Consider the following 24,502-nt stretch of genomic DNA (forward strand, 5'->3'; position numbering starts at 1 on the left):
CAGTAATGACCCCCAGCCCTTAGTGGTGAATGCACATGGGAAAGGTATATTTTGTTTTCTAAGTACCCTTCTCTCCCCTCCTCTTTCTCTCCCTTCCTCTATCTCTGGCCCTTGAGACTCTCTTTGGTTCTTGGGCCCAACCACATGGTGTACCTCTGCATCTTCTCTCCGCTTTTTTAGGATCACATCTCCAGATTTGCCCAGCCTCCTGCCTTTGATCACCATGCCAGGTAGGAGTCACAGGTGGATGATGTCTTTCCAGTGCAAATGAATCCAATAGCTCAACCTCAGTTCATACCTTTGGATGAAGTTCTTTGCTGTGCTGTATCAGATATGAATGCCACTCAGATTGTAGTAACACAGGAGTTACTCTTGGAATATCTGATGAAATATTACCCCAGCATTACAATTCCACCTCAAGATAGTCTCTATACCACTCTGAGAACTCTGATTAAAGAAAGGAAGATTTCTCACACTGGATACTTTGTAGTTACTCCTCACACTTACTTCATCACAAATACAACTCCCCAAGAAAATAAGAGAGTCCTATCAAATGAAAGCCCCTGGATGCCAACTTCCACTACATATCTGGTGAATGTGGAGAGCTGTGCATAGTTAGTCAAAGAAAATGCAGCCCCATTTCCCACTGTCAGTCTTGCTGCTGTTTCCCTGATGTGTGCACTCAGGGTATACTGGAACTATCGGCTGCTGCACAAGTGACTAGAAAAGGCCAGAAAGGTCCTGGGGAATCCAAATCTTTGGTACAGAATCGAGCAGTTTCAGTGTCTGAGGAGAATCACTTCTGTGAGAGCACGAAACCTTTACTACACACAAAAGACAGATAAAAAGTCAAGAAGCTTGGTTTTAGCCTTGTCTGGCACAGTATATCCAGAAAGGAGAAGTCCAGAACATAGCACAGCAGTTTCTCTGCTCAGTTCCCACCGGAAGAATGGCCTGTCTGAGATGAAGATAACTTGGACAATATCCCTTGAGACATGAGATAATCAAACAAATCAATCCCATTCTGACTGTTGACAACTTAATCAAACATTACTGTCCTAATGCAAAAATATGAAGAACAGAAGAAATGTAACAGCCAGGGCACTTCCACTGATATGTTGACAGTCAGGCATAAATATCTTTCAAAAGTGTGAGTTAAGAAAAAGCAAGACCAGTCTGTAAAGCTCGAAGGTAGGTCCATTCTCATAGGGAAAGACACAAAACCAGGAGTCAGGTAAGTGGGCTGCAGCCAGGAAGCATTAGACTGGAGAGACAACCCAATATCCCTGCTACACAGCCCACCCCCAGAATTAAAAGCCCAAATGAAGCAGTAGTTCAGAAACCACTTGATGAGAATCCATCAGTGCTAGATTCCTATTTGTTTTACAAAAAGCAAATCAGTAATCTTTTCCAGGGTTTGTCTCACTGAGGGAGCCCAATACCAAAAGGTACAACATCCAGAAGACTAGTGATCTGAAACCCAGTCAGATTCCATCAAAGGTAAAGCCTTTCCAAAGGTCAGGGTCCTTGGATTCCTTAAGAATCTTTGAGAATGAAGTTGAACAGCCATGTGCTGAACAGTGTAATGATAAATTGAGAACAGAATCCATTTGTATGACTAACTCTATTGTCAAACCTATCAGCGATGACTTGAGATTCCCTCTTAAATTACTTTCAATGTAGTGTTTTGCAAAATGATTGTAAATGCTGTTCCTTGAGGGAAAGCATGTTGAGATATGATATGTATGGTGGAGAAAATGAGGCAATCCTTGAAGTCTTAAGGAAAAGTTATTCTCACTTTGACACACTAGAAGAGACAAAGGAAACACAGGATGTCCTGCCATCACGAGGCTCCTCTTTCTCAGACCTAGTATCCTCTGCTTATAGATTAATTGATAAAACAATATGCCAACTCCAAAATCTTGGTCTTTTAAATTACCCGATTGGTGCAAACCATTTGAGACAACCTGAGAGACAAGACAGAGACTCAAAGGAAAGTGTAATGAGAAAGGCATTTGTCCAGGAAGCAGAGTTTAGCCAATGAAGGGCTTTCTGATGATAACCAGGCCTTGTATCAGAATTAAGTGGAAGATGATGATGGGGCCTGCAGTTCATTATATCTAGATGAGGATGACTTTTCTTAGAATGATGACTTAATTCAAATGCTGCCTGGCCACTTTCAGTATCCCTTTACAGGAGGAAGCAAGTGGAATCATTTAGGAAAACAAAAGGTCACTGAAATGTCTCTGACTGAGTACACTAGCAACATACATAGAGGCATCTGAGCCTCAGGTACTTGAAGGAAATGAGCATTACAAACCCACTGGGTTGCTCACTAACCCAGGTGAAAGCCAAAACCCTAATCTCTCTGCTGAATGCTGTGTCTTCAATTCAGGGACCCAGTCTGGTTTTAATGATGAAGAGGAACCCAGTGTAGCTAACTGTGTCCAGGCCTCAGCACCTGCCGATGGAAGTATATTTGATTACTATGGCACAAGGAAAGATGCTTCTGAGGCTGAAACTCTCCAAGACTCCCTTTGTGACACAAGAAAGAAACCAGCTAGCTGGAGTCAGAGTGCTTAGAATCAGGAAATGAGAAAATCGTTCACACAAAAGTTAGAAATTTTCAACACTTCACATACACCTGTGTTGGCTCAGGAGATCCAAAATGAGCTCGGTCACTTGGAAGGAACAGAAAATCATACATGGCAGGAGATAGTGGAATAGATTCTCCATGGACACAGAGTCTGGCATCTAATAATTCAGTCATTTTGGATGGACTACAAAAAAGATAAAATTTTCTGCAGAACTTTGAAGGCACAAGGAGCAGTCAAACGCTCACATTCAATTGTTTACTGCAACTAACTCCGTTCATAAATGTTTAATTCTTTTTTTTTTCATTTGGAAACTTTTTTTGTAAAAATGTACAGCATTAATATAGTATGTTTTAATCAAGTGAGTATGTAAGAATTCTCTACAGCAAGCATTATGTTATTAAACTCATTACACATTTTGTTGTAAAAAAATAGACATTTAGGTTGCTTTCACATCTTAGCTACTGTGAATAGCACTGCAAAGAACATGAGACTGCTAATATTTCTTAAAGATTCTGATTATAATTCTTTTAGGTAACATATGGTTGTTTTATTTTTAATTTTTTGAGTAGTCTCTATACTGTTTTCCATAGAGACTGCATTATTTTGCACTCCCACCAACAGTACCAATTTCTTCACATCCTTGCCAACATTTGTTTTTTGGTTATTTTAAATAATGACCATCCTAGTAAATGTGAGGTGAAATTTCATTGTAGTTTTATCTTGCATTTCGCTGATGGTTAGTGATGTTGAGCATCTTTTCATGTGCCTGTTGGCCATCTGTATGTCTTCTTTGGAAAAATGTCTATTTAAGTCTTTAGCACAATGGAAGATGGCAAGACAGAGAAAGAGGGACAAAAGAATTATAAGACAAACAGAAAACAGTTTTTTTAAATGACAATAGTAAATAATTCCTTATAAGTAATTACTTTAAATGTAAATGGATTCAACTCAAAAGACATAGAGTGGCTGAAGGAGTGATAAACAAGGTTGAACTATATGCTGTCTATAGAAGGCCAACTTTAGATTTAAGGACACACAAAGGTGAAAGTAAAGGGATGGAAAAAGATATTCCATGCAAATGGTAATGGAAAGGGAGCAGAGTGGCTATACATATATCAGACCAAATAGATTTTAAGACAAAAACTGTGAGAAGAGATAACGAAGGACATCACATAAAGATAAAAGAATCAATGCACATGGAAGACATAACATCTATAAATATATAGGCACCTCACATCAGAGCACCTAAATGTATAAAAACAGACATTGCCAGGGGGAAGGATATAGCTCAATGGTAGAGCGCATGCTTAGCATGCGTGAGGTTCTGGGTTCAATCCCCAGTACTTCCATTAAAACAAATAAATAAGTAAATCTAATGACCCCCCGCCAAATAAAAGGGACATTGCCAAAACTGAAGAGAGAAGTAGACAACAATACAGTAAGAGTAAAAGACTTCAATACCCCAGCTTTACTAATAGATAGATCAACTAGACAATCAACAAAAAATAATGGATTCAGATAACACCATAGACCAAATGAACCTAACACACACACACACAGAACTTTCAACCCAACAATAGAATATATGTTCTTCTCAAGCACCCATGCAACATTCTCCAGAGTGGATCACATGTTAGATCACAAAACAAGTCTTAACAAGTTTATGACTGAAATCATACCAAGTATCTTTTCTGACCACAATGGAATGAAACTAGAAATAAACAGCATAAATGATGAAAGTGTATATAATAAACATTTTTTAATTAAAAAATAAAACAAAAATAAATCAATAGTGGAAAGAAAACTGGAAGATCCATAAATACATGAAAATTAAACAATACACTTTTGTACAACCAATGAGTCAAAGAACAAACCAAAAGGGAAATTTAAAACTATCTTGAGACAAATGAAAACAAAAATACAACATATTAAAACTTATGGGATATCACAAAAGCAGTATTAAGAGGGAAATTTATAGTGAAAAAACCTACATTAAAGAAGAACAATCTCAAACAACCAAACCTTACACCTCAAATAACTATAAAAAGAACAAACTAAAGAATAAACATGATTAAACTAGTTTGTGTAGATGCAGCCTAAGACAAAATGTGAGCAAAACCAAAATACCAGAACAATTTGTCTATCTGACATAAAACATCTTTATTAAAATTTACATTTTTATCTTGATATTTGGTTTTCAAATCTGCATATGTGTAGATTGGATTATTGTCTTATTTTAAATTTTCTCTCACATGCACATTTTGTGTCTGTTAAGACAAATATTCCTTCTTTTCTCTTCCAGTTTAGTTGACACACAGCACTGTATAATTTTAAGGTGTACTGCATAATGATTTGGCTTACATACACCATGAAATAATTATCACAGTAAGTTTAGTGAACATCCATTACCTCATACTGATACAAAATTAAAGAAATAGAATAGTGTTGCTGGGTAGAGTATGGGTAGAGTCTTACTAGGTTGCAGGTTTCTCTCTCTCAGGACTTTAAATATATCTTGCCACTCTTTTCTGGCCTGCAACGTTTCTGTAGAGAAATCAGCCAATAGCCTTATGAGGGTTCCCTTGTAACTAACTCTTTGTTTTTCTCTGCTGCCTTCAAAATCTTCTCTTTAACTATTTTAATTGTAATATGTCTTGATGTAGGTCTGTTTGGGACCCTCTGTGCTTCCTGTACCTGGAGATCGGTTTCCTTCTTTGAGGTTTGGGAAGTTTTCAGCCATAATTTCTTCAAATACATTTTTGATCCTCTTTTCTCTTTCTTCTCCTTCTGGGATCCCTATTATGTGTAGGTTGGCACTCTTTATATTCTCTCATAGATCTCTTATATTGCCTTCTTTCTTTTTTCCATTTGTTTTTCTGTCTGCTGTTCTGATTGGGTGATTTCCATTATTCTATCTTCCAGATCACTTATTCATTCTTCTGCTTTATTTAGTCTTCTATTTATTGCCTTTAGCTCAGCTTTTGTCTTGGCAAATGAGTTTTCTAATTTTAATTGGTTCCTCTTTATAGTTTCTAGTTCCTTGTTACAGTGATCTGCATTTCTATTGATAGCCTTTCTTAATTCCTTCAGTATTTTTATTATCTTCGTTTTGAACTCAGGATCTGGTAGCCTGGAGAAGTCTGTTTCATTGTTCTTTCAGGGGATTTCTCTTGTTCTTTTAATTGGCAGTAGTTCCTCTGCTTCTTCATTTTACTTATATTTCTCTGACTATGAATTTAGGAGTAACAGTTATCTACTGTGGTCTCAAAGGGCTATTTATATGTGGGAGCGTCCCCCTGTAGCCTGCATGCATCTGATATTTTTGTCACAAGGGCTGTTTTTAGTGTGGATGGCTGCCATGTCTTTCCTCTGTGTGTGCTGGCTGCTATACCCTTGATAGGTGTAATTGTGGGACTAGAGCCTGCACTGAATGTTAAGTGGGGCCTCCTTTTTGCTCTGTGGTTGTCACAGCCCTGCCAGGGTCCAGGTTTGTTTCCTGGTTGTGAGTAGAAGTCCCCAGATCCATTTCTGAGCTGCTGTGTGAGGTAAGCAGGACTGAAGCATTCCTACTAGAAGAGGAGCCACTGAGTAATCCTCCACAGGAGATGTCCACTGTGAAGTGCCTTCTGTGGTGCCACCTGTCACCCACTGTGTGGGCTCCCAATGTATGCTGGCATTGGTGCTGCCCTTGGGTGCCCCTCAGCCATGGGGATGCAGGCAGTCTGCCCTGGTGTCCCTCAGGCACTGTGCTCACAAGGCCAACAGCGCAGATCTGCTGAAGTCAGGCACCAGGACCCACCATAGTCAAAAATTGTTGCACACCTGGATCTACCATGGGCTATAAGGTCAGCCCTGACCCCAGCCCTGCTTCCTCATGCATGCACCTACTATTAACACCAGACCTGTCCCAGCTGGGCAACAGTATTCTGCTCAGTTGTCCTGCATGTGTGAGTTTACAAAGGCACTGATGGCATGAATCCACCAAATCCACCTGGGACACAGCTCAAATTTCAGCCCTGCTTCTAAAGTTGTGTGACCCCTGGGAATAGGCTCAGATATCAACCCTGCCTCAGCTTGGGGGAAACCACCAGTGATTGCACTCTTCCAAAGCAAGCCAGAAGGAGACTTCTATGGCAGGGTCCCACTCCTCCCTTCATGAGTGCACATTAACAATGGGGCTTTTATGGCAGGACCATCCCCTGTGAGCCGCTGAGAAGGAGGCTGCTATGGTGCGGTCCTGCCCCTCCCCTCGTGCATACCAACAATGGGGCTTTCCCTGGCGGACCTGGGCTCCTTTGCACACACTCCCAGTTTCAGCCTGTACCACTCTCCAACCCCTTCAAGCTGTCTCTGTGCATCCAACCCCAGTCATCTCCCCAGGTATGTCTTCTAAAGCTCGAGCCTCAGCACTCAGTCCCAGCATGCACAAATAGGCTTATGTCTCTGGCTGGGGATTGCACATATCCTCTGTGTCAGTCCCTCTGTTCTGCCTGCTCTCCTCCAAGCCTCTGAAGCTCCCCTTCTATCCCAACTGATCCCTCCTTTGGTGAAGGTGCTTACCAGGGTGAGTGCACTTTTCTTTCCGTGCTCCCTCCCCAGGGTGCAAGGCCCATCCCAATTCTTTTTTTTCTTCCTACCCAGTTACGTGGAGGTTTGTCTTGTAGCTTTACTTGTATGAGATCTTCCGCCAGAGTTCAGTATGTATTCTGTGAGAATTGTTCCACATATAGATGTATTTTTGATGCATTTGTCAGAGGTAATCTCTGTGTCCTTCTATTCTCCCATCTTGAATCCCCTCTTCTACAAGTGCTTTTTTGATCCCACCAGAAAACTTCCTAAAGTGAAGAAAAGATTTAAAGGGGAAAAAATCAGAAAGTAGAGAAAAGAGGACATCAGACAAAAAATATGAGCAAAATTTTAGAAGCTGTGAAAGAGATGGACCTGTAGTAACTTCTGAGCAGACCACAGAAACTGAACATCAAGCCTTCAAGAAACAAATTGTAGAACCTTAAAAGATTGAGGAACTAGAAGTACTAAGTATCTTCCAAGTCAGAGAGAAAAATATGAGTCTGATTACTGGAGGATTCATGGAAAGTACCTGAAAAACAGCATTTAATCACCCTTTATATTTTGTGCCATCTGAAACTGCTAGGGTTCCCACATCAGGGTCAACATCAACCCCAGTTTTCTTCACATCCTCACTCTGTTTTACTGGTATCTGTAGCAGCCATTGCACCTCATCCTACAACAGTCAGTTCTTTTATTCTATGGACACTAGGGTAGGGGAAGGTTAATAAATGTTTATTTAAAAAATTCAACTACCAAGAAAAAAAGGACCAGAGAAATCTAGATCTTCTCTTCTTAAGACTAGTGGATCAGTCAATCAAAAGGCATGGCAGAGTGGAAAGGACTGGGTAAGAGTGGGGAGTACCAAACACCTGTCAAAAGCTATGCAATGGTTTTAAAAACTTCTCTGAAGAAGACTGGAGCACCTGCTGCACATGTTGAATCTTATCTCTGCTTCTTCAGAATTATTCTGTTTCTCTGAAGGTAAAACCCATATTTAACCACTTAACTTCTGCTGAAATAATTTCTACCTTACTGAAGACAGATATTGTTGGGGAACCCAGGGCCACATTTTGTCTTTCCTCAACTTTGAGAGGAGGTGCTGAAATCCATCCCTCACTCCTCAACCAATGATAAATCTAACTACAAAAACATTCAAGGTACCTTGTATTGGTATCTTCAGGGGAACAAAGAAGAGGTTCTCTGGCACATTGCACAGCAAAACCTCATCAAACTCCTTTCATTAGACACTCTTGCCTGCCTTCCCTGAGCCTCATGAGATAAACAAGCATCAGCTCCTGCCCTTCCTGAACAATCTCCTTCTCTCCAAATCTTTATCCTAAACGGAGCCATTTAACTCCCTCAGCTTCTCATGACTGAATCATCACACATTATTGCTCTGTTCAGAACAAAGAGGATCCTTCTTTATAATCCCTCCTCTTTAAAATATGGGAGAGTTGTATGTAATTATTTTTTTCACTGTCACATTGATTTTCTCATTTCCTTCTCATAACTTCCAATATAGTTCCTCCTCACCACAGGGATTTTCAGCCATGGCCCACAGTGTCTCTTTTGAACAGATTGTGCAGGCTGCACTGTGGTTACTGCCTGGAGCCAGCAATTTCACCAAGTCCCTCTTTTTTGTCCACGAAATATCAAGGTGTTCATTGCTGCCTAGTCTTGGCAAGATCAGAGATGCTTACCTAAAAAGACTTATTTCACATCAATTTTTACTAAGGTTTAGGGTGACGCCAAGTTTTGGGGTTTTCTAGACAAAAGAAAAGGGTGGAGGGGGCAGCCATGTTTCTTAAGCCCATTCCTAAGACCCCCAGAGAGTGAACATTCAGAAGCCTGGTTCCTGAATTGTGAAATGTGGGGCAGAGAATGTGCATTTGAGGTAGATTTCTGGGGAATGACTGTCCTGGGTTATTAATTTATTCTTTTATCCAATCAATAATTATTTTAACAGATTTTTTATGTATAATTGATATGAAATCAATTGTACATATCTAAGTTTTGATACATTCATGCACCCATGATATCATAACCACTATGAACATAATGAACATATTAATTACCCACCAAATTCTTCATGCCCAATTTTTAAATTTCTCTAGACTCCCTCCTGCAAACCCTCCACCATCCCAGACTACCACTGTTTTGATTTCAGTTACTATAAATCAGTTTGCATGTTCTGGAGCTTTATATAAATGGAAGAATACAGTTCATACTAATTTTCTTTCAGATTTTTTGATTTTGCATAATTGTTTTGAGATTCATTCATGTTGTTAAGTGTATCAATATTTTTGTTATTTTTACTAATGAGTTTATTACTTTTACTAATGAGTAGCGTTCCACAATTTGTTTTTCCATTCAGCAAGTGGTAAATGTTTCAGATGTTTCTAGATTTGAGATATTATGAATAAAGCTGTTACAAAACTCATGTACAAGTCTTTGGGTGGACTTATGCTTTCATTTATCTTGGATAATTATCTAGGAGTAGAACAAGTAGATTATGTGATAGATCTAAGTTTAATTTTTTTTAAACTTCCAAACTGTTCTTCAAAGTGTTTGTATCATTTTACATTCCCATTCAACCAATGATTATTGAGATTCTACTATGTTCTAGGCATTCTTCTAGATTCTAAGGATCTAGTATTGAACATAGCAGACAAATATGCAAGTGTTCATTCAGCAGATCTGGCAGGGGTCACAAGGTTGTCTCCAGGATGCAACCTCTGAGATTGAATTTAGCATGCTGGATGTTTATTACAGAGTACTACAGGGGTCAAAACCTGTAGAATGGAGGAGGAAGAAGTAGGATTGGGCCAAGGGAAAAATTAGTCTATTATGCCAGCCTAGTGATAGCTTTTGCTCACCCTGTGTGGAGCTGTGGATCTAAAATGTTCCACCAGATTTGTCAAGCATTGGGCCTAAATGGCTGAGCCTTTATATCCTACCCCCATCAGTAAGGAACACCATAAGGAGGGCATAACTATGGACAAGACAGCTGTATGCACCAGAGGTTATCCCTGAAACTACTGACAGCTGAAGGCTATCTGTTACTATGCCAGCAAGATGGGCACAAGTCCTTCCTTGAAGGGAGAATCTAGGCAGCATAATTCTGTGTTCATCACAGTCTACCTTTGCTCTGATTGGATCTCTTTCTACATCTATAGGGAATAGATTTTCTAGGATCCAATGGGTCTATATTACTGAAGGAAAGTTAGGAGATAATCATTACCAGCCTATACTTTTGCAGATGGTCTTGTGGAGAACTAATACTCATCTCCTTCTGCTATTCATTCTAGATTCCCTTCATCTTCAACTCACATCTGATAATGTTAATGTGTTATGAGTGGCATTATCCAGACCCCTGTCCCTCATCACTTTACCCTTCCCTGGACTGGGGTTCTCCCTTGGTTTTTTTTCCTGTTAAAACTGGGCAGAGAAATACCAAGAAGCACTCATTAGATCACTTGGGAGCCAAACATATTTCTCCCTGCCCCCCTGTGTAATAATATCTTTACCCTCTCCTGATAATCAGAGTCAATTACCTCTGCCAGTATGGGGGCTCTTTTTTCTGCAGGATGATTGATGGACACAAGGAGAACAAAATTCACAAGTAGCATTTGTAGCTTATAATTCAATATCTCAGAATTCTAGGAACCAGGCACTCAAATTTCTCCAACCAGAATTAATTGAAATGATGGCAAATGAGATCACTCCTGCTCATACCTCTTGTTTTCCAGATTCATGTATTATTCCTTTTAAGGACCAGAACCACACAAAAGTCTCACTCGTGGTGTATGCTGAGTCCTAGAGGATGAGTCCAAATGCTACTAAAATATTGCCTTCAAACAGAACTTTACTTAGGCCTTCAGTAGTTCACGCCAATCCTCTCCCAGGCAGCAACTTCTGGATGATGCAGAATGCCAAATGACTAGTGAATTCCGTGTTCATTTGTCCATTTCCACATGTTGTTGCTTTATAGTGGGTCTCCTCATCTAATGTGGTGTTTTCTGGGAATCCCATGCCAGACAGTGGATCTAACATTCTGTATGCTCTCAGATAAAGGTGATGGCTGAGACCCTGAAGGCAAAAAATTACCTGGAGTATATGTATTTTCCTCTAAAAAGACTCACTGTCTTCTTCAGAGTGAAAAGGGACAATTTATACAACTAGTCCCCATGTTTGGGGACCAACAATAGTTTCTGTTGCTAGAAGGTTAGACATTCAACAGTAGCAAAGCTATATCTACTTAGGTAAGTCAAGACCCAGGCATAGCCTCCATCTCTCACAACATGGTCACTTTGTACTTGTTTTGTTTTCATAAATATGGATAAACAAGTTATTAAAATTGTATTAACCCAAGGACCTTGTGTATATGCCCCTGCCATGTGTATTAGTTACTAAGGCTTCCTCCAATCCTTAGATGAACTCATGCTTCCAATAAAATTCTCATTTTCTCTGGATTAAAACAAATGTCTTATGCTTCTTAATGGGGCTTACCAACATGAAGTGATTTAAAATATCTTAAAGGCAGGAAATCTCTCTCTTCTCATGTCAAAAAATATAATTAGAGGAGATAAACGGCTACTGAGTACTTGCTTTGCTAGTTCTTCATTTGTCCTAGAGTTCCCTATCCTCTAATGAAGTGGTAACCAGCAAATCCTGCAAATTACTACATGTTCATGTTAGCAGAGTGTTTACTTTCATATATCCTAAAGATATCTCTTTTGGGAAATTTATGTGCATTTTTATCACTCATATTCCAAAGATAATTACAAATATTTTAAGCCAAAGTAGTGAATAATTATGGGCATTTCAGTTTGGTGACATATTTGGGGACAAGAAAATCTTATCATACCCTAGCCTGACTTCTCCCTTGACCTATGTTGATGGCAAGCCTCCTGCCCCAAATGTATTTGCATTAGAACTAAGCATTTCCCAATGGATATCCTCACCAAAGCCACAACCTTCAAGAACTGTTCCAATCACTGAAACTTATCCTTTACCTCTTTATATCTTTCCCTAACTTATGTGTATGCATTTCTTTCTCTCTAAAAACATGATGAGCTTCATGAAGAAAGTGACAGTGTTTTCAAAAGCCTTCCTATCAATGATCTATACATTGATTGTAGTGGTTATAAGTGTGAATGCATTTATCTAAATTCACCTAAAATGGATACATTATGTTGAACATAAATTATAGCTCAGTAAGATTGGTTTTTAATATGCCTTTGTATCCCTTTTAGAATCTAGAGCTGTATCCTGCTCATATGTGGAATCAAAACGTATTTTCTGAATTATTCTGTTAAGCTGCACAGTGAAGTTTTTGTCTGTTTGATAACTTGCTTGTTTTTTGTTTTGTTTTGTTTTGTTTTGTTTTGCCACAGCCAAGACTATTTTCAGGAGCTCCCGACTTATATACCCAAACATATGGCTCCACTCAGATATTCCAAAGGCTTCACAAACAACATGGTTAAAACAGAACTGTCAATTTCCAGTCATTGCACCAAACTTGGTCCTCCACTCACTTCCCCAGCTGAGAAAACCACCTGAACTCAGCTGCAAAGATCCACATTCCAAGAGACACACTTAATTCCTTAATATCCCTTACCACAAACATGTACTTCATTAACATTCAGAATTTCTAGGATACATCCCATTTCAAAACCTTTCTCACCCCTTCCATTGCTAAAACCCTTGTCTATGAGACTGTAACTTTTCACTCTCATGTCTGTAGCAGCATCCTAATTCATCTCCATGATCTTATGGTAGCTCTATTTCAGTCTGTTCTCCAAAGAACATTTAGAGTGAGCTTTAATAAAGTAGATTATAATATCCTTTCCCTCTTTAAAGTACCCAATGGCTCCATCATAATAAGAACAAAACCCAAAGTCCTTACAAGGGCTCACAAAACCTTTTGCTACTGGGCCCTTCTTACCATTTTAACCTCATTTACTAACACTGTACTCTCAATACACACTGGCAGACAAGCTGTTTTCTAAAAGTGCTAAGTTTGCTCACATCTTAGGGCTTTCTTCTTGCTGTTCCCTGTGTCTAGAGGGCTCAGTTCCTATATCTTCCCACTGCTGACTATTACTTACTATTTGAGTATTAGAACAAAGTCACATCTTCAGAAAATCCTGCCTTACCTTTCCCACCCTAGTCATTCTGTGTCACATTTCCCTATATTATTTTCTTAATAGCGCTTAATTCTTGAGTGTATCAACCCCTCTAGAATGTAAGCTCCATGAGAACCATGGCCTTGTCTGTCAGGTTCTCTGAATTATCTCCAGTGCCTATAATAATACCTCTCATTTCATTGGTAACCAATAAGTATTTGTTGAATGAATGAATGAGTGTTTGACATGGATTAAACATATGAATGCTGAGTTGTGATAACCCAAGCATTGTCTGAAACAGGGGATTTGGGAGGATGGGATAATGACCCCAGGTCTCTCTGAAGCAGCACTTTTGTTATAACCCATGAAAATTGTTAGAAAATTGAGTAGAAAGAACACAGTAATTGAGGTAGTGCTTCTAGCTGCCTTGGGTATAAAAGTATACCATATATTTTATACTAATTCTTCTTTCTTAATAAAAGAATCCCAAATTTATTTGGTAAAGTATGTTCCCAGTAAAAGACCATCTTTATAGCCTCCTTTGCAGCTAAATATGGTCACATGACCAACTTCTGCCCAATGAGGTGATTGTAGAAGTGTTGTTTAGTAGTTCCAGGAAAGTAGCTAAAAGGGAGTTGAATTTCTCAGAGCAAGATATTTCTCATACCGTCTGTTAGGGTGGGCCCAATACAATATGCTTGATATCTTTATAAGAGGAGTTTGGGATACACAAAGAGATACCAGGGGTGCAAATGCATAGAGGGACAACCTTGTGAAGAGGCAGCAAGAGGGTGGTCATCTTCAAGCCAAGGAAAGAGGCCTCAGAAGAAACCAAACCTGTGGACACTTGTATCTTGGACTCTCAGCCTTTAGAACTGTGAGAAATAAATTTCTGTTGTTTAGGCCACTCAGTCTGTGGTATCCTGTTACGGCAGCCCTAGCAAACTAATACACCAGCAAACAACATTTTCAATTCTGACAGCTCACTAGAATCTGCTGAGGAGAACCTTAAGGATATTGAAGACTGAACTTACCCCTAGAGATTCTGATTCAGTTGGCTGAGTCTGAGCATTGGAGGGGATTCTAATGGATATCCAGACTTGAAGACCACAAGTCTAGGAGAATAGCTTTTGCATCCCATTGAGAAGCCTGACAGTGATGAATCTAGCATTACATATAAGGCATTCCCTGCCCCCATATCTCCTTCCTTCCACTGTTTTTCTCCAATCCCACATCTCCCTTGTTTTCCTGTTTTATCTAGATCTCCACAGATGGACCCAGAGATTCTCCCACCTCTCAGTGTTGTTCCAAATCCAAGTTCAATTCTAATTTGAGGCACATTTAGAAGCTCCAGCCCCACTTTTGCCCTCCCAGTCAAGAAAAGTGAGTCTCGTGGGGCCTCACATTCTCTTATTCTGCCTGTTAGCTTGAGCCAGGGCTGCCCTCTAGATACACTTTCTTGCCTCTTAATACAATTATAAAATGGGCAAGGGAGGTGAACAGACATTTTACTGAGAGCAAATAGGCATGGGAAAAGGTATTCAACATCTTTAGTCATCATGGAAATGTGAATTAAAAGCACAATAAAATATTAAACCCACTTATCAGAATAGCTGAAAAGAATACTGACAACACTAAACACAGGCAAGGCTATGGATAAACTGAGTCACTCATACATTGCCAATGGGAACGCAAAATGGTACAGGCACTCTGTAAAACAATTTGGCAAAACAATGTTTCAAAACTAATCATGCAATTACCATATGATACAGCAATTGCACTCAGGGCAATTTACCCAGAGAAATGAAAATATATGTTTACACATAAATCTGTACATAAATGTTCATAAGTTTTATTCATAATGGTTAAAAAAAGTGGAAATTGCCTAAATGTCCTTCAGCAGAGGAATGGCTAAACAAACTACGGTACATTCATACCATAGAATACTATACAGAAATAAAAAAGAATAGACTATGGATACACTTAACAACTTGGATGGATCTCAGGGCATTTATGCTGAGTGAAAGAAATCCATTCCTAAAGGTTATATACTATATAACTCCATTTATATGACATTTATGAAATTGTAATAGTGTTTAGGGATGTGGGACCAGGGAGAAGGTGGATATGGCTATAAAGTCTAGCATGAGGGAAACTTGAGATGGAATAGTTTTGTACCTTGTTTGTAGTGATAGTTACAAAGTCTACATAGATGGTAAAAGTGCATGTAATTTTATGTACATATTTATATGTATATATATTTATATATTTATATATATGCACATATATACACACACATATATATACATAAATATATATACACACACACACACAGAGGCATGTTCCTTGGCTGGTACCTATGCCCCTCCCACAAGCCCACCTTTAGGGAGATTATCCACAAACTTCATGACATTTGGACGTTTCCCTGCAACTCAGGGACAGTTTCACGTTTACCCTTTACAACAGCCCAAGGAGTGGACAATCTGAAATCCACTGTCATAGGAAGACACTGAGTCGCACAGAGGCCACGTGACTTGACCAAGGTCACACAGCCAATGAGTGCTGGGACCAAGGAGAGAAGCCACATTCCAGTTCTAGAGCCCATGCCCGTCTTAACCACTAGACTAGACTGCTCCTTGGATCTACCTGCTGGCTTTCCACAGTATTGAGAAAACCTAAGGTGGGCACCACCACATTCCCACACCCCTGAGCCCAGGCTGGGATGGGGGTTCCCACCCACAATACGGCACTCACCTGGAATAGCTGGCAGGGGTAGTGATAAAGGTCCGGGTGAAGGCACGAACAGAACCCTGAGACCTTCCTTCCACTTCAATGACAAAAATCAAACATCAGTACCCCCGAGAGCCCCACCTGCTTTACACGCTCACACAGGGGTCTGCAGACAGAGTTGGACTGGAAACTCATGCTGAGGGGACAGGTGCTCACTGGGGGCCAGGGTGTCAGGAATGCGGAGGGCAGCTATAGGAGCAATCTGATCCCGGGGACAGGACCTCTGCTGTGTGCGGGCCTGTGACAACCACTTCACCAGTTCATTGATGTATTTGTCACTGCTGCCCAAGACATGGATGCTAATACCTCATTTTGCAAATGAGGAAACTGAGAGGTTAAGTAATGGTCCCAGGATCTCAGAGGAAGGCTCTGGGATGAGAGCCATGAAACTCCACAGCCTGTGTCCCTAACGCCCAGGGTGTGCAGGGCAGACAGGCATGAACGCAGGTCAGACCTGGGTCCTTTGTGGGAAGAGCGAGGGCTGGAGAACACAGAGGGACCGGGAAGAGAAGGAGAGGGATCGGGGTGGCTGGGAGGGTGCTGAGAGGGAGCCCGGCCAGGGGGTTGGAGCAGTGGGGCATCTGGGGACGGGGGTCTACACACACTCACCTTCCTTGAACACCCCATTGACAGAGAAGCAGAGCACCGTGTTCTGAAAGGGAAGAGCCCAGGCGCTCAGTCACCACCTAAACCTCCTACCCACCTGCGGCTCCCGGTCCTGCCCAAGATGGAAGCAGGTGCTCACCGTGTGGAGCCACATGTCCACCACGAAGGAGCTGAGGTCATGCTGAGTTTTGGGCAACAGGCAGAGGGAGCGCACAATGTCACGTTTTGTGTGTTTCAGCAGCTGGACCCGCAGGTCTGTGGGGGGAGGAGAAGCGAGGGAAGGTCAGGGGCTGCCATGCCCTGGGCCCTAGGACTGACCCCTTCCCGCCCCCTTTCCCGCCCCGCCTCCTCGTCACACACTCACAGGGGTCCTTGAGCTTCTTCATATTCCTGCTGTCCTTGACGTACTCCCGCAAGCTGTTCCTGGGAGAAAAAGAGAAACAGGAGGAGGTGGGCCGGCCCCAGTGTGGGGGTTTGCAGGAGCTGCCCTGCGTCTGCTGGGGAGCCACATGGCCCAGGAGCAGAGTGTGAGCTGTGATACTCACGGGGCTGGGTCCTCGGGGTTGAAGGGAATGGTCAGGGAGAAGCAGGCCTCGTCGTGATAAGCACCCAGGAGATCCTGTCGGTCTCCAGAGTCGTGGATCAAGTAATACCTGTCGGGGAGCCATGAGCACAGTCTGTCTCTGTGGTCCGGACCTCAAATGAGGCTTGGAAACTCCCGTGAGCAGAGCTGAGCTTGGGTGGCCTCAGCTGTCCCAGCCCTCCCCTTCCTCAGGTTGCCAGCAGTACTCACTGCTGCAGGAATTGCAGGATCAGACTCTTCAGCTCATCAGATCCAAAGAAGCTTCCCTGGAATCAAAACAGTCCTCAGCACCAGGGCTGATACCCTCTCCTCACGCACCACCCAAAGCCCTGCTTGATTCTCCGTGCTCACCTTGCAGGCTGGTAAGCTCTTATGGGTGTCCACACCTAACTTAGCTGGTGGGGGTGTCTCCTGGCCATCCTGTGAGAAGGAAGAGGAAGTCAGTGGTGCAGACCAAGAGGCACTTCTGGACGATCAAGGAAAAGGACGGGCCCAGGAGGGTGAGGGTCAGAGGTCAAGTGCGGAAGGGCCCTGGAAAATCTGAGGGCAGGACTACACTTCGGGTCATCACCACGAGATCCCTGAAGGCTGTGGCAGACGTGGTCGAAGAAGACCCAGAGCTGTTGTGAGCTTCCCACAGAGGCTGTACCCTCCCCCTGCCCCCAAAACGTTTAAGGGTCAGGTTCAAAAATGGAACTCAGGCAAGACCTAAAGGGTTCAGAGTAGTTTGTGGGCGGTGTCAGTGTCAGTTAGAGGAGTCAGTGATTGAGGAATACACTTACCAAGCGTAATAACTTGGGGAACAATTCCAGGATGGAGCTGCCAAGATGAAAAGTCAGTGAAACTGGAAAGCGGTCTCTTCTCATGGGAGCAAGTACACTTACAGCAGACACAGTCCAGTGTGTCCACCTACACTTCCCGGCCCTGGGCACCGCCCCCAAGGACTGATGCACCAGAAGGGTGTTCCCTACCTGCCTGCCTCCCTCCATCCCTCTCCTTCCACTCCTTCCCTCCTGGGTACCTCCCACCTAGACTGCCCTGACTCTGTTCTCCAGGTGCCACAAGAAGCAACAAGGAAGCAGGCTTCCTTCCCCTCCCTCCCTTCCTGCAGGTCCCCACTGTAGGCTTTGGAGGGAAGAGGGAATGAGGTTGGAGCCAGGGGCTCTTCATCCTTCCTGGGGGTCCTGCATCCTGCCAACACAAGGACACCCACCAGGGATGGCCCAGGATGCTGGGCCAAGGAGGTTAGTGAGGCAGGGAGGGAAATGGAGGGGGATTAAGACAGAAAATGAGTGAAGGGTGAAGAAGAGAAGACAGAGACATAGGGGCCTAGGGACAAGGGAGAGAAAGCAAAGTGAAGGGAAGGGAAAGAACCTCTCCCATGGTTTGGGGTGGGGGATCAGGGAAGAATAGAGAAGAAAGGGGAACCGTCTCCCCTGCTGCAGCCCTTTCCTTCACCTGCCCCCGAATGTCCCAGGCACCCGAAGTATGGATGGAAACCATATAGAAGTTGGGCTGGGGGCCTGCTGGATGCTGGTTGAACCTTTGTCACCTTTGTGACACAGAGAGGAGAGCATAGGGCCTGTGGCCCTCCGAGAAGACCAAGACTGGTGCTTTTTGCAAACAGACACTGTCAGGAATAGTTCAGGTGACAGAGGGTACATCTGACCTTATGTTGGTTGACTTATCAGGGTAGGTGGTGCACAAAGGGTTTTTTTCTGCACACATTCCATCTTGTTCCAGCCTCTGGCCCTTGTCCAACTCCCCTGAAGACTTTACCTGTAATTATGTGGAGGAACCACATGAACCAGAGAAAATAGAGCCAGGATGGTACTGCACCTCCGTCCCTTCCTTTTCCAACAAATCCACTTCCCTTCCTCTGTCACCTTCCCATGAGCCCTCCCATCTCCTCTTCAAAGAGGGATCTGGGTACCACACCTCACCTCACTGCTGGAGACATTCAAATTCTTTATGTCAGAAGTATTCTGCATAGAATTTGCCCGGCCGTCCAGCTGGTAGGGTTTCTTGTTGCTCAGATCCAAGGACAAAATCTATGATGGAGAAAGAGAGTGAGGACCCCAACAGGGGATGTTCGAGGCCAATCTGCCTCTTCTGCCTAATCTGTCCCACCCTCACCATCAGTCCCAACATTGGGCCTAAGTCCTCACCTTGGGCATGTTCTCTCCACGGATCTGCAGAGGGGCAGGCATGCGATATCTCGGATTCCGTGGCATTTCAACATTACAGGTCATCAAGCCTCCAGGAAGCCAGCAGGAGGGAAACAGAAAGCTGAGAGGGTCCTGCCTGCACCAACCCCTCCCAGAGTTACAATCCCGAAGGCCTTTCCCAGGCAGACCCCTCTGCCCTCACCTGCCCTAGAATTACTGCTATAGCCATACCAGATCCAAAGCAGAGTCTCTGGCTGTTAAGAAATGCCTGGGAGGCATCAAACAGTTTGTTCATGGTCAGCTGCAGAGTTAAAGACGGGGTTCAGTGGCTCTGAGTCTGAGGTGTTGATTGGGGGGCAATAGGTGGATCTGGCTGTGGGGCAGAACTTGCGTTCAGTCTGCATTACCTTTATCTGCTCCACCTTTTCTGACTGCAGCTCCTTCCGCATAGAATAGGGTGCATCACAGGGGTCAACAAAGACAGATATCTGTAGAGAGCATAAGAGGGTCTGGGTAAGCACCAGAAATCTGAGCCTTGGGATCAAGCAAGACCATGCCCCTGCCCTGCCCTCTTGCTCCCAGGTGCCCTTGACACACACCCTTTCATTGTTGTCAGTGCAAATCTTGCCACTGACATTCTTCAGAGCAAAGGCAATGTTGGCATTCTCAACAAAGAACTGGGCCTGCATTTTCTTATAATGAAACTACAGGGAGTGACAAGAGAAAGAGAAAATGAGACCAGAGTCATTTCTCATCTGGACCATCCATCTACCCCGTTTCCTCTCATTGGCCTCGACGTCCTCTCTTACTTCAACTGGGGTGAAGGGAACACTGCAGTGCTTCTGAATCAAATTCAGCAGCCGCTTCTCCTCATATTTTATGCCAAATGGAATCTGGGGGGCAAAGAAAAAAATGGGAGAGGAAATTGATACAATAGAATATAAGTTTAAGATAAGACCCAACCAGGTCTTCCTTTCAGACTTTTTTTTCAAGCTTTAAATAATTTTTTTTACGCTAGGTCGGTATTTGTTATTGCTAAATTTTGTACCAGATGTGGATTTCCTAAATAACGTTTTTTCCCCTCAAACACTTTTCTTGAAATAATCAACTTAATATGCTTAACACGTACTTCTTTTTGTAAAGTTCCAAGAGACCCTACCTAAGGCACACCTGGCCTGCCCCTCTGACAAGGACCCCAGAGACACAGCCTCCTCCCACACTCAGCCTGAGCCAAACTGAGCTTTGTGGTATGAAGTTGCTCCATCTTGACAGTAGTTTCCTCCTTTGCTTTTAGGCAACCTCTCCCATGCTCCCTGCAGTCAGTCTGTTCCCTTCATATTGCTTCTCTGAATCTTCTCTTACATGGTCTAGGATGTTAACTTCTAATAATAACAAGACACATAACCAACTCCTCTGCCCCAGAAAAGTTCATACCATCTCTACCCGATTCCAACACAACTCCCTCTGTTCACCTTCTTCTACGTATTAGGTCCATTTAGTCAGGACACTCACTGTGATCTTGAACCAGCTTCCCATGGTCTCAGCCCGCCTGCTTATCTCCACTCTTCTCTCTGGAGGCTTCTCCTCTGTCTCCATGTTAACATGAGTTTGGTCTCCTTCCTGAAAATTGCCTCTCCAATGAGAGGGAGGAATGGCATAGGGAGCACTGTGGGGAAGTGGAGACAAGAAAGTGGTCCATATATGCTCAGAAAGCCTTGTAAACATTTTCCCCAATGATACCAGAGCTACAATAAAGTTTACTTAATCATGAACCTGATCCTGTCATTCCTCACTCTTCCAGGTTGGAGAGAAGAACAACACATATTCATTGTTACATTTTTTTTTTTTTTTGCTGTGAGCTACCACAAGATCTCGTATATATTTCCCTGTGCTATACAGTATAATCTTGTTTCTCTATTCTGCATATGCCTGTCAGTATCTACAAATTTTGAAATCCTAGTCTGTCCCTTCCCATCCCCTTCCCTTTGGCAACCACAAGTTTGTATATGAGTCTGTTTCTGTTTTGTATTTATGTTCTTTATTTTTTAGATTCCATATATGAGCAATCTCATATGGTATTTTTCTTTCTCTTTCTGGCTTACTTCGCTTAGAATGTTTTCTTGAAGGATAACACATGTTCATAGCTGGATAGGTCTGTTGTCCGTCCCTGTAGAATCCCAGATGTCTGACAGCCTTCCTTCATTTTGTCTCATCTCTGTCCCCTTCAGTAGAGGCTGGCAGTGTTTCTGCTGATATAACCCCATCTCTATACCTGGCTTCTGCTGAGATGGCTGATTTATGCTAACTAGAACAGCCTCTTTTGTGGCTTATTAAACATACATTGTGCATCTGCTTTAATCATTAAAGAAAAGGGTACATTGTCCAGAAACAAAGTCCATTTGGAAAATAGAGATACATTCTTCCTTTTCTGGGACATCAATGCTAGTACTCCTTCCCTGGCACCAAGGCCATACTGACTTGCTGTGTATGTGCTGATCTGCCTTTTTTGAAATCTTGAATGAATGTACTTCTTTTATATTTGATGTTCGATGTTCTTTTTTCTGACAAGATACAAAACTGTGCTGAAAACCATGCTTCTCTGGAGCAGTTCCTCAGAGCTATCTGAGAGGCTGTCTCCTGGGCTATAGAGGCTCAAATAAAATTCTCCTCTATTCTTCTTATAGATTGGTTTATTGATTAATTTCCATCAACACACACACAGAAAAACACCTTCATAGAAACACACAGAAAGACGTATGACCAAATATCTGGCACCATGGCCCAGCCAAGTGACACATAAAACCAACCATCACAAATGCTGTCAACAAATGCTGCCTGGGAAGTCAAGCTATCCCTGAGAACTCTCCAAGTCAAAAAAAGAAAGGGAAGCCCCTGATATAGTCTTTCACAGAGCTGCCAGACTAGTCAAAGCACACAATTACTATTCTTTGAGATTAAGGTCTGCACTGTTCTCTCTGGCACTTAACAACCTGCACCAGGAATCTTCATGGCTGCTGCTGATCTGAGGGATGAGGGTGGGAAGAGAGCTATTTAAAATGCCATAGCTCTCTCTTACTAAAATGTCACAGCTTCTTTCTTCATTAAGCTTTCCCCTAATTTGTTGTAAGATTTTGATTAGATTCCAGAGTTCTGTAAAAGTTGAGTCTGACAGTTTTTGCCAGCTTAGTTCCTTTGTAGATGAACAGGGCCCTGGAGTTTGCTACTCTACCATTTTGAGTGACATCACTTCCCTTAATTTTCATGGACCCCTGAAAGTATCATGAGACCTAGACATTGTGACTACTGTGCTTAATGGAAAAGATGGCCCTGAGGCTACCCAGGGTCTTGGTACCTAGAGGTCATTCTGAGCCAGCTCTTCCCCAGGGATAGCAAACTTCCTGGTCCAGGTCAGCTTCAGTGATCAGAAAAAAAGGGATTCAATTCCTAGCTCTGCCCCTAACTCTACGATCTTGAGTGATGGATATAACTACTCTGAGATTCGCTTTCCCTTTTTTTTCTATTTGGTTCTCAGAATTAATGTGAGAATTCAAAGAGATAACAAAGGTAAAATTGCCTAGCCCACACTATGATGGATATGCAGATATTAACTACCTGCAGGCAGGGAGTTGTGTGATTTGGGGCACATCACTTGAAACTTTAACTTTGCTCATCTGTCAACTGAAGATAATGAAAGTGACATGTGAAAACACTTTACAAACTCGAACGTAAACAATGCAAGGCAGTATAATTATTCGTTTATATATCCATTGTTATAAAATCATAGTTGATAGTAAAAAAACAAAATGCCTACCCACAAGCAATAGCCTTAAAAGTGTCCATAGAAGGAATTCATGACACATTTATTCCTTTGGTCTTCTTGAAGGCAGAATTTCACTGTCAAATCTCTCCTAGTACAAAAAATGAAGCCACAGAATTTTTAATTCCCAGGTCTAATTCCACATATAATTTTGTGAAATTAATTATATTGGGTTTTTTTCTAACATTTTTTATTGATTTATAATCATTTTAAAATGTTGTGTCAAATTCAAGTGTAGAGCACAATTTTTCAGTCATACATGAACATATATGTATTCATTATCACATTTTTTTCTCTGTGAGCTACCATAAGAGCTTGTATATATTTCCCTGTGCTACACAGTATAATCTTGTTTATCTATTCTATAATTTTGAAATCCCAGTCTATCTCTTCCCACCCCCCGCCCCCTTGGCAACCACAAGTTTGTGTTCTATGTCTATGAGTCAATTTCTGTTTTATATTTATGCTTTGTTTGTTTGTTTTTTTAGATTCCACATATGAGCGATCTCATATGGTATTTTTCTTTCTCTTTCTGGCTTACTTCATTAGAATGACATTCTCCAGGAGCATCCATGTTGCTGCAAGTGGCATTATGTTGTCGGTTTTTATGGCTGAATAGTATTCCATTGTATAAATATACCACTTCTTCTTTTTTTTTTAACATTTTTTATTGATTTATAATCATTTTACAATGTTGTGTCAAATTCCAGTGTTCAGCACAATTTTTCAGTCATTCATGGACATATACACACTCATTGTCACATTTTTTTCTCTGTGAGATATCATAACATTTTGTGTATATTTCCCTGTGCTATACAGTGTAACCTTGTTTATCTATTCTACAATTTTGAAATCCCAGTCTATCCCTTCCCACCCTCCACCCGCCTGGCAACCACAAGTCTGTATTCTCTGTCTGTGAGTCTATTTCTGTCCTGTATTTACGCTTTGTTTTGTTTGTTTGTTTGTTTTTCTTTTTCTTTTTTAGATTCCACATATGAGCGATCTCATATGGTATTTTTCTTTCTCTTTCTGGTTTACTTCACTTAGAATGACATTCTCCAGGAGCATCCATGTTGCTGCAAATGGCATTATGTTGTCGGTTTTTATGGCTGAGTAGTATTCCATTGTATAAATATACCACTTCTTCTTTATCCAGTCACCTGTTGATGGACATTTAGGCTGATTCCATGTTTTGGCTATTGTAAATAGTGCTGCTATGAACACTGGGGTGCAGGTGTCATCCT

At 42.0% G+C, this 24,502-nt stretch overlaps 1 protein-coding gene and 1 pseudogene across 1 annotated transcript; one reads left to right on the forward strand and one right to left on the reverse strand.

Annotated features, from left to right (window-relative positions):
* The first annotated feature begins 255 nt into the window (after window positions 1–255).
* On the forward strand, window positions 256–2,885 carry LOC105080840 (storkhead-box protein 1 pseudogene; annotated as a pseudogene).
* A 4,462-nt stretch (window positions 2,886–7,347) lies between these two features.
* Window positions 7,348–21,052, reverse strand: LOC105082442 (nuclear RNA export factor 3-like). Its single transcript, XM_074358986.1, has 17 exons — window positions 20,954–21,052; window positions 20,251–20,334; window positions 20,041–20,145; window positions 19,849–19,929; window positions 19,673–19,742; window positions 19,442–19,530; window positions 19,217–19,324; window positions 18,943–19,052; window positions 18,056–18,092; window positions 17,625–17,693; window positions 17,484–17,539; window positions 17,236–17,343; window positions 17,055–17,113; window positions 16,830–16,945; window positions 16,694–16,736; window positions 16,049–16,121; window positions 7,348–7,432 (listed from the first exon to the last, which is right to left on the reverse strand). Exons 1-17 carry the CDS (start codon window positions 21,035–21,037, stop codon window positions 7,348–7,350), a joined length of 1,377 nt encoding a protein of 458 aa, XP_074215087.1. The 5' UTR covers window positions 21,038–21,052.
* Window positions 21,053–24,502: the final 3,450 nt, after the last annotated feature.

The sequence above is a fragment of the Camelus bactrianus genome, chromosome X (genome assembly GCF_048773025.1).
Source record: "Camelus bactrianus isolate YW-2024 breed Bactrian camel chromosome X, ASM4877302v1, whole genome shotgun sequence".
Classification (NCBI taxonomy): Eukaryota; Metazoa; Chordata; class Mammalia; order Artiodactyla; family Camelidae; genus Camelus; species Camelus bactrianus.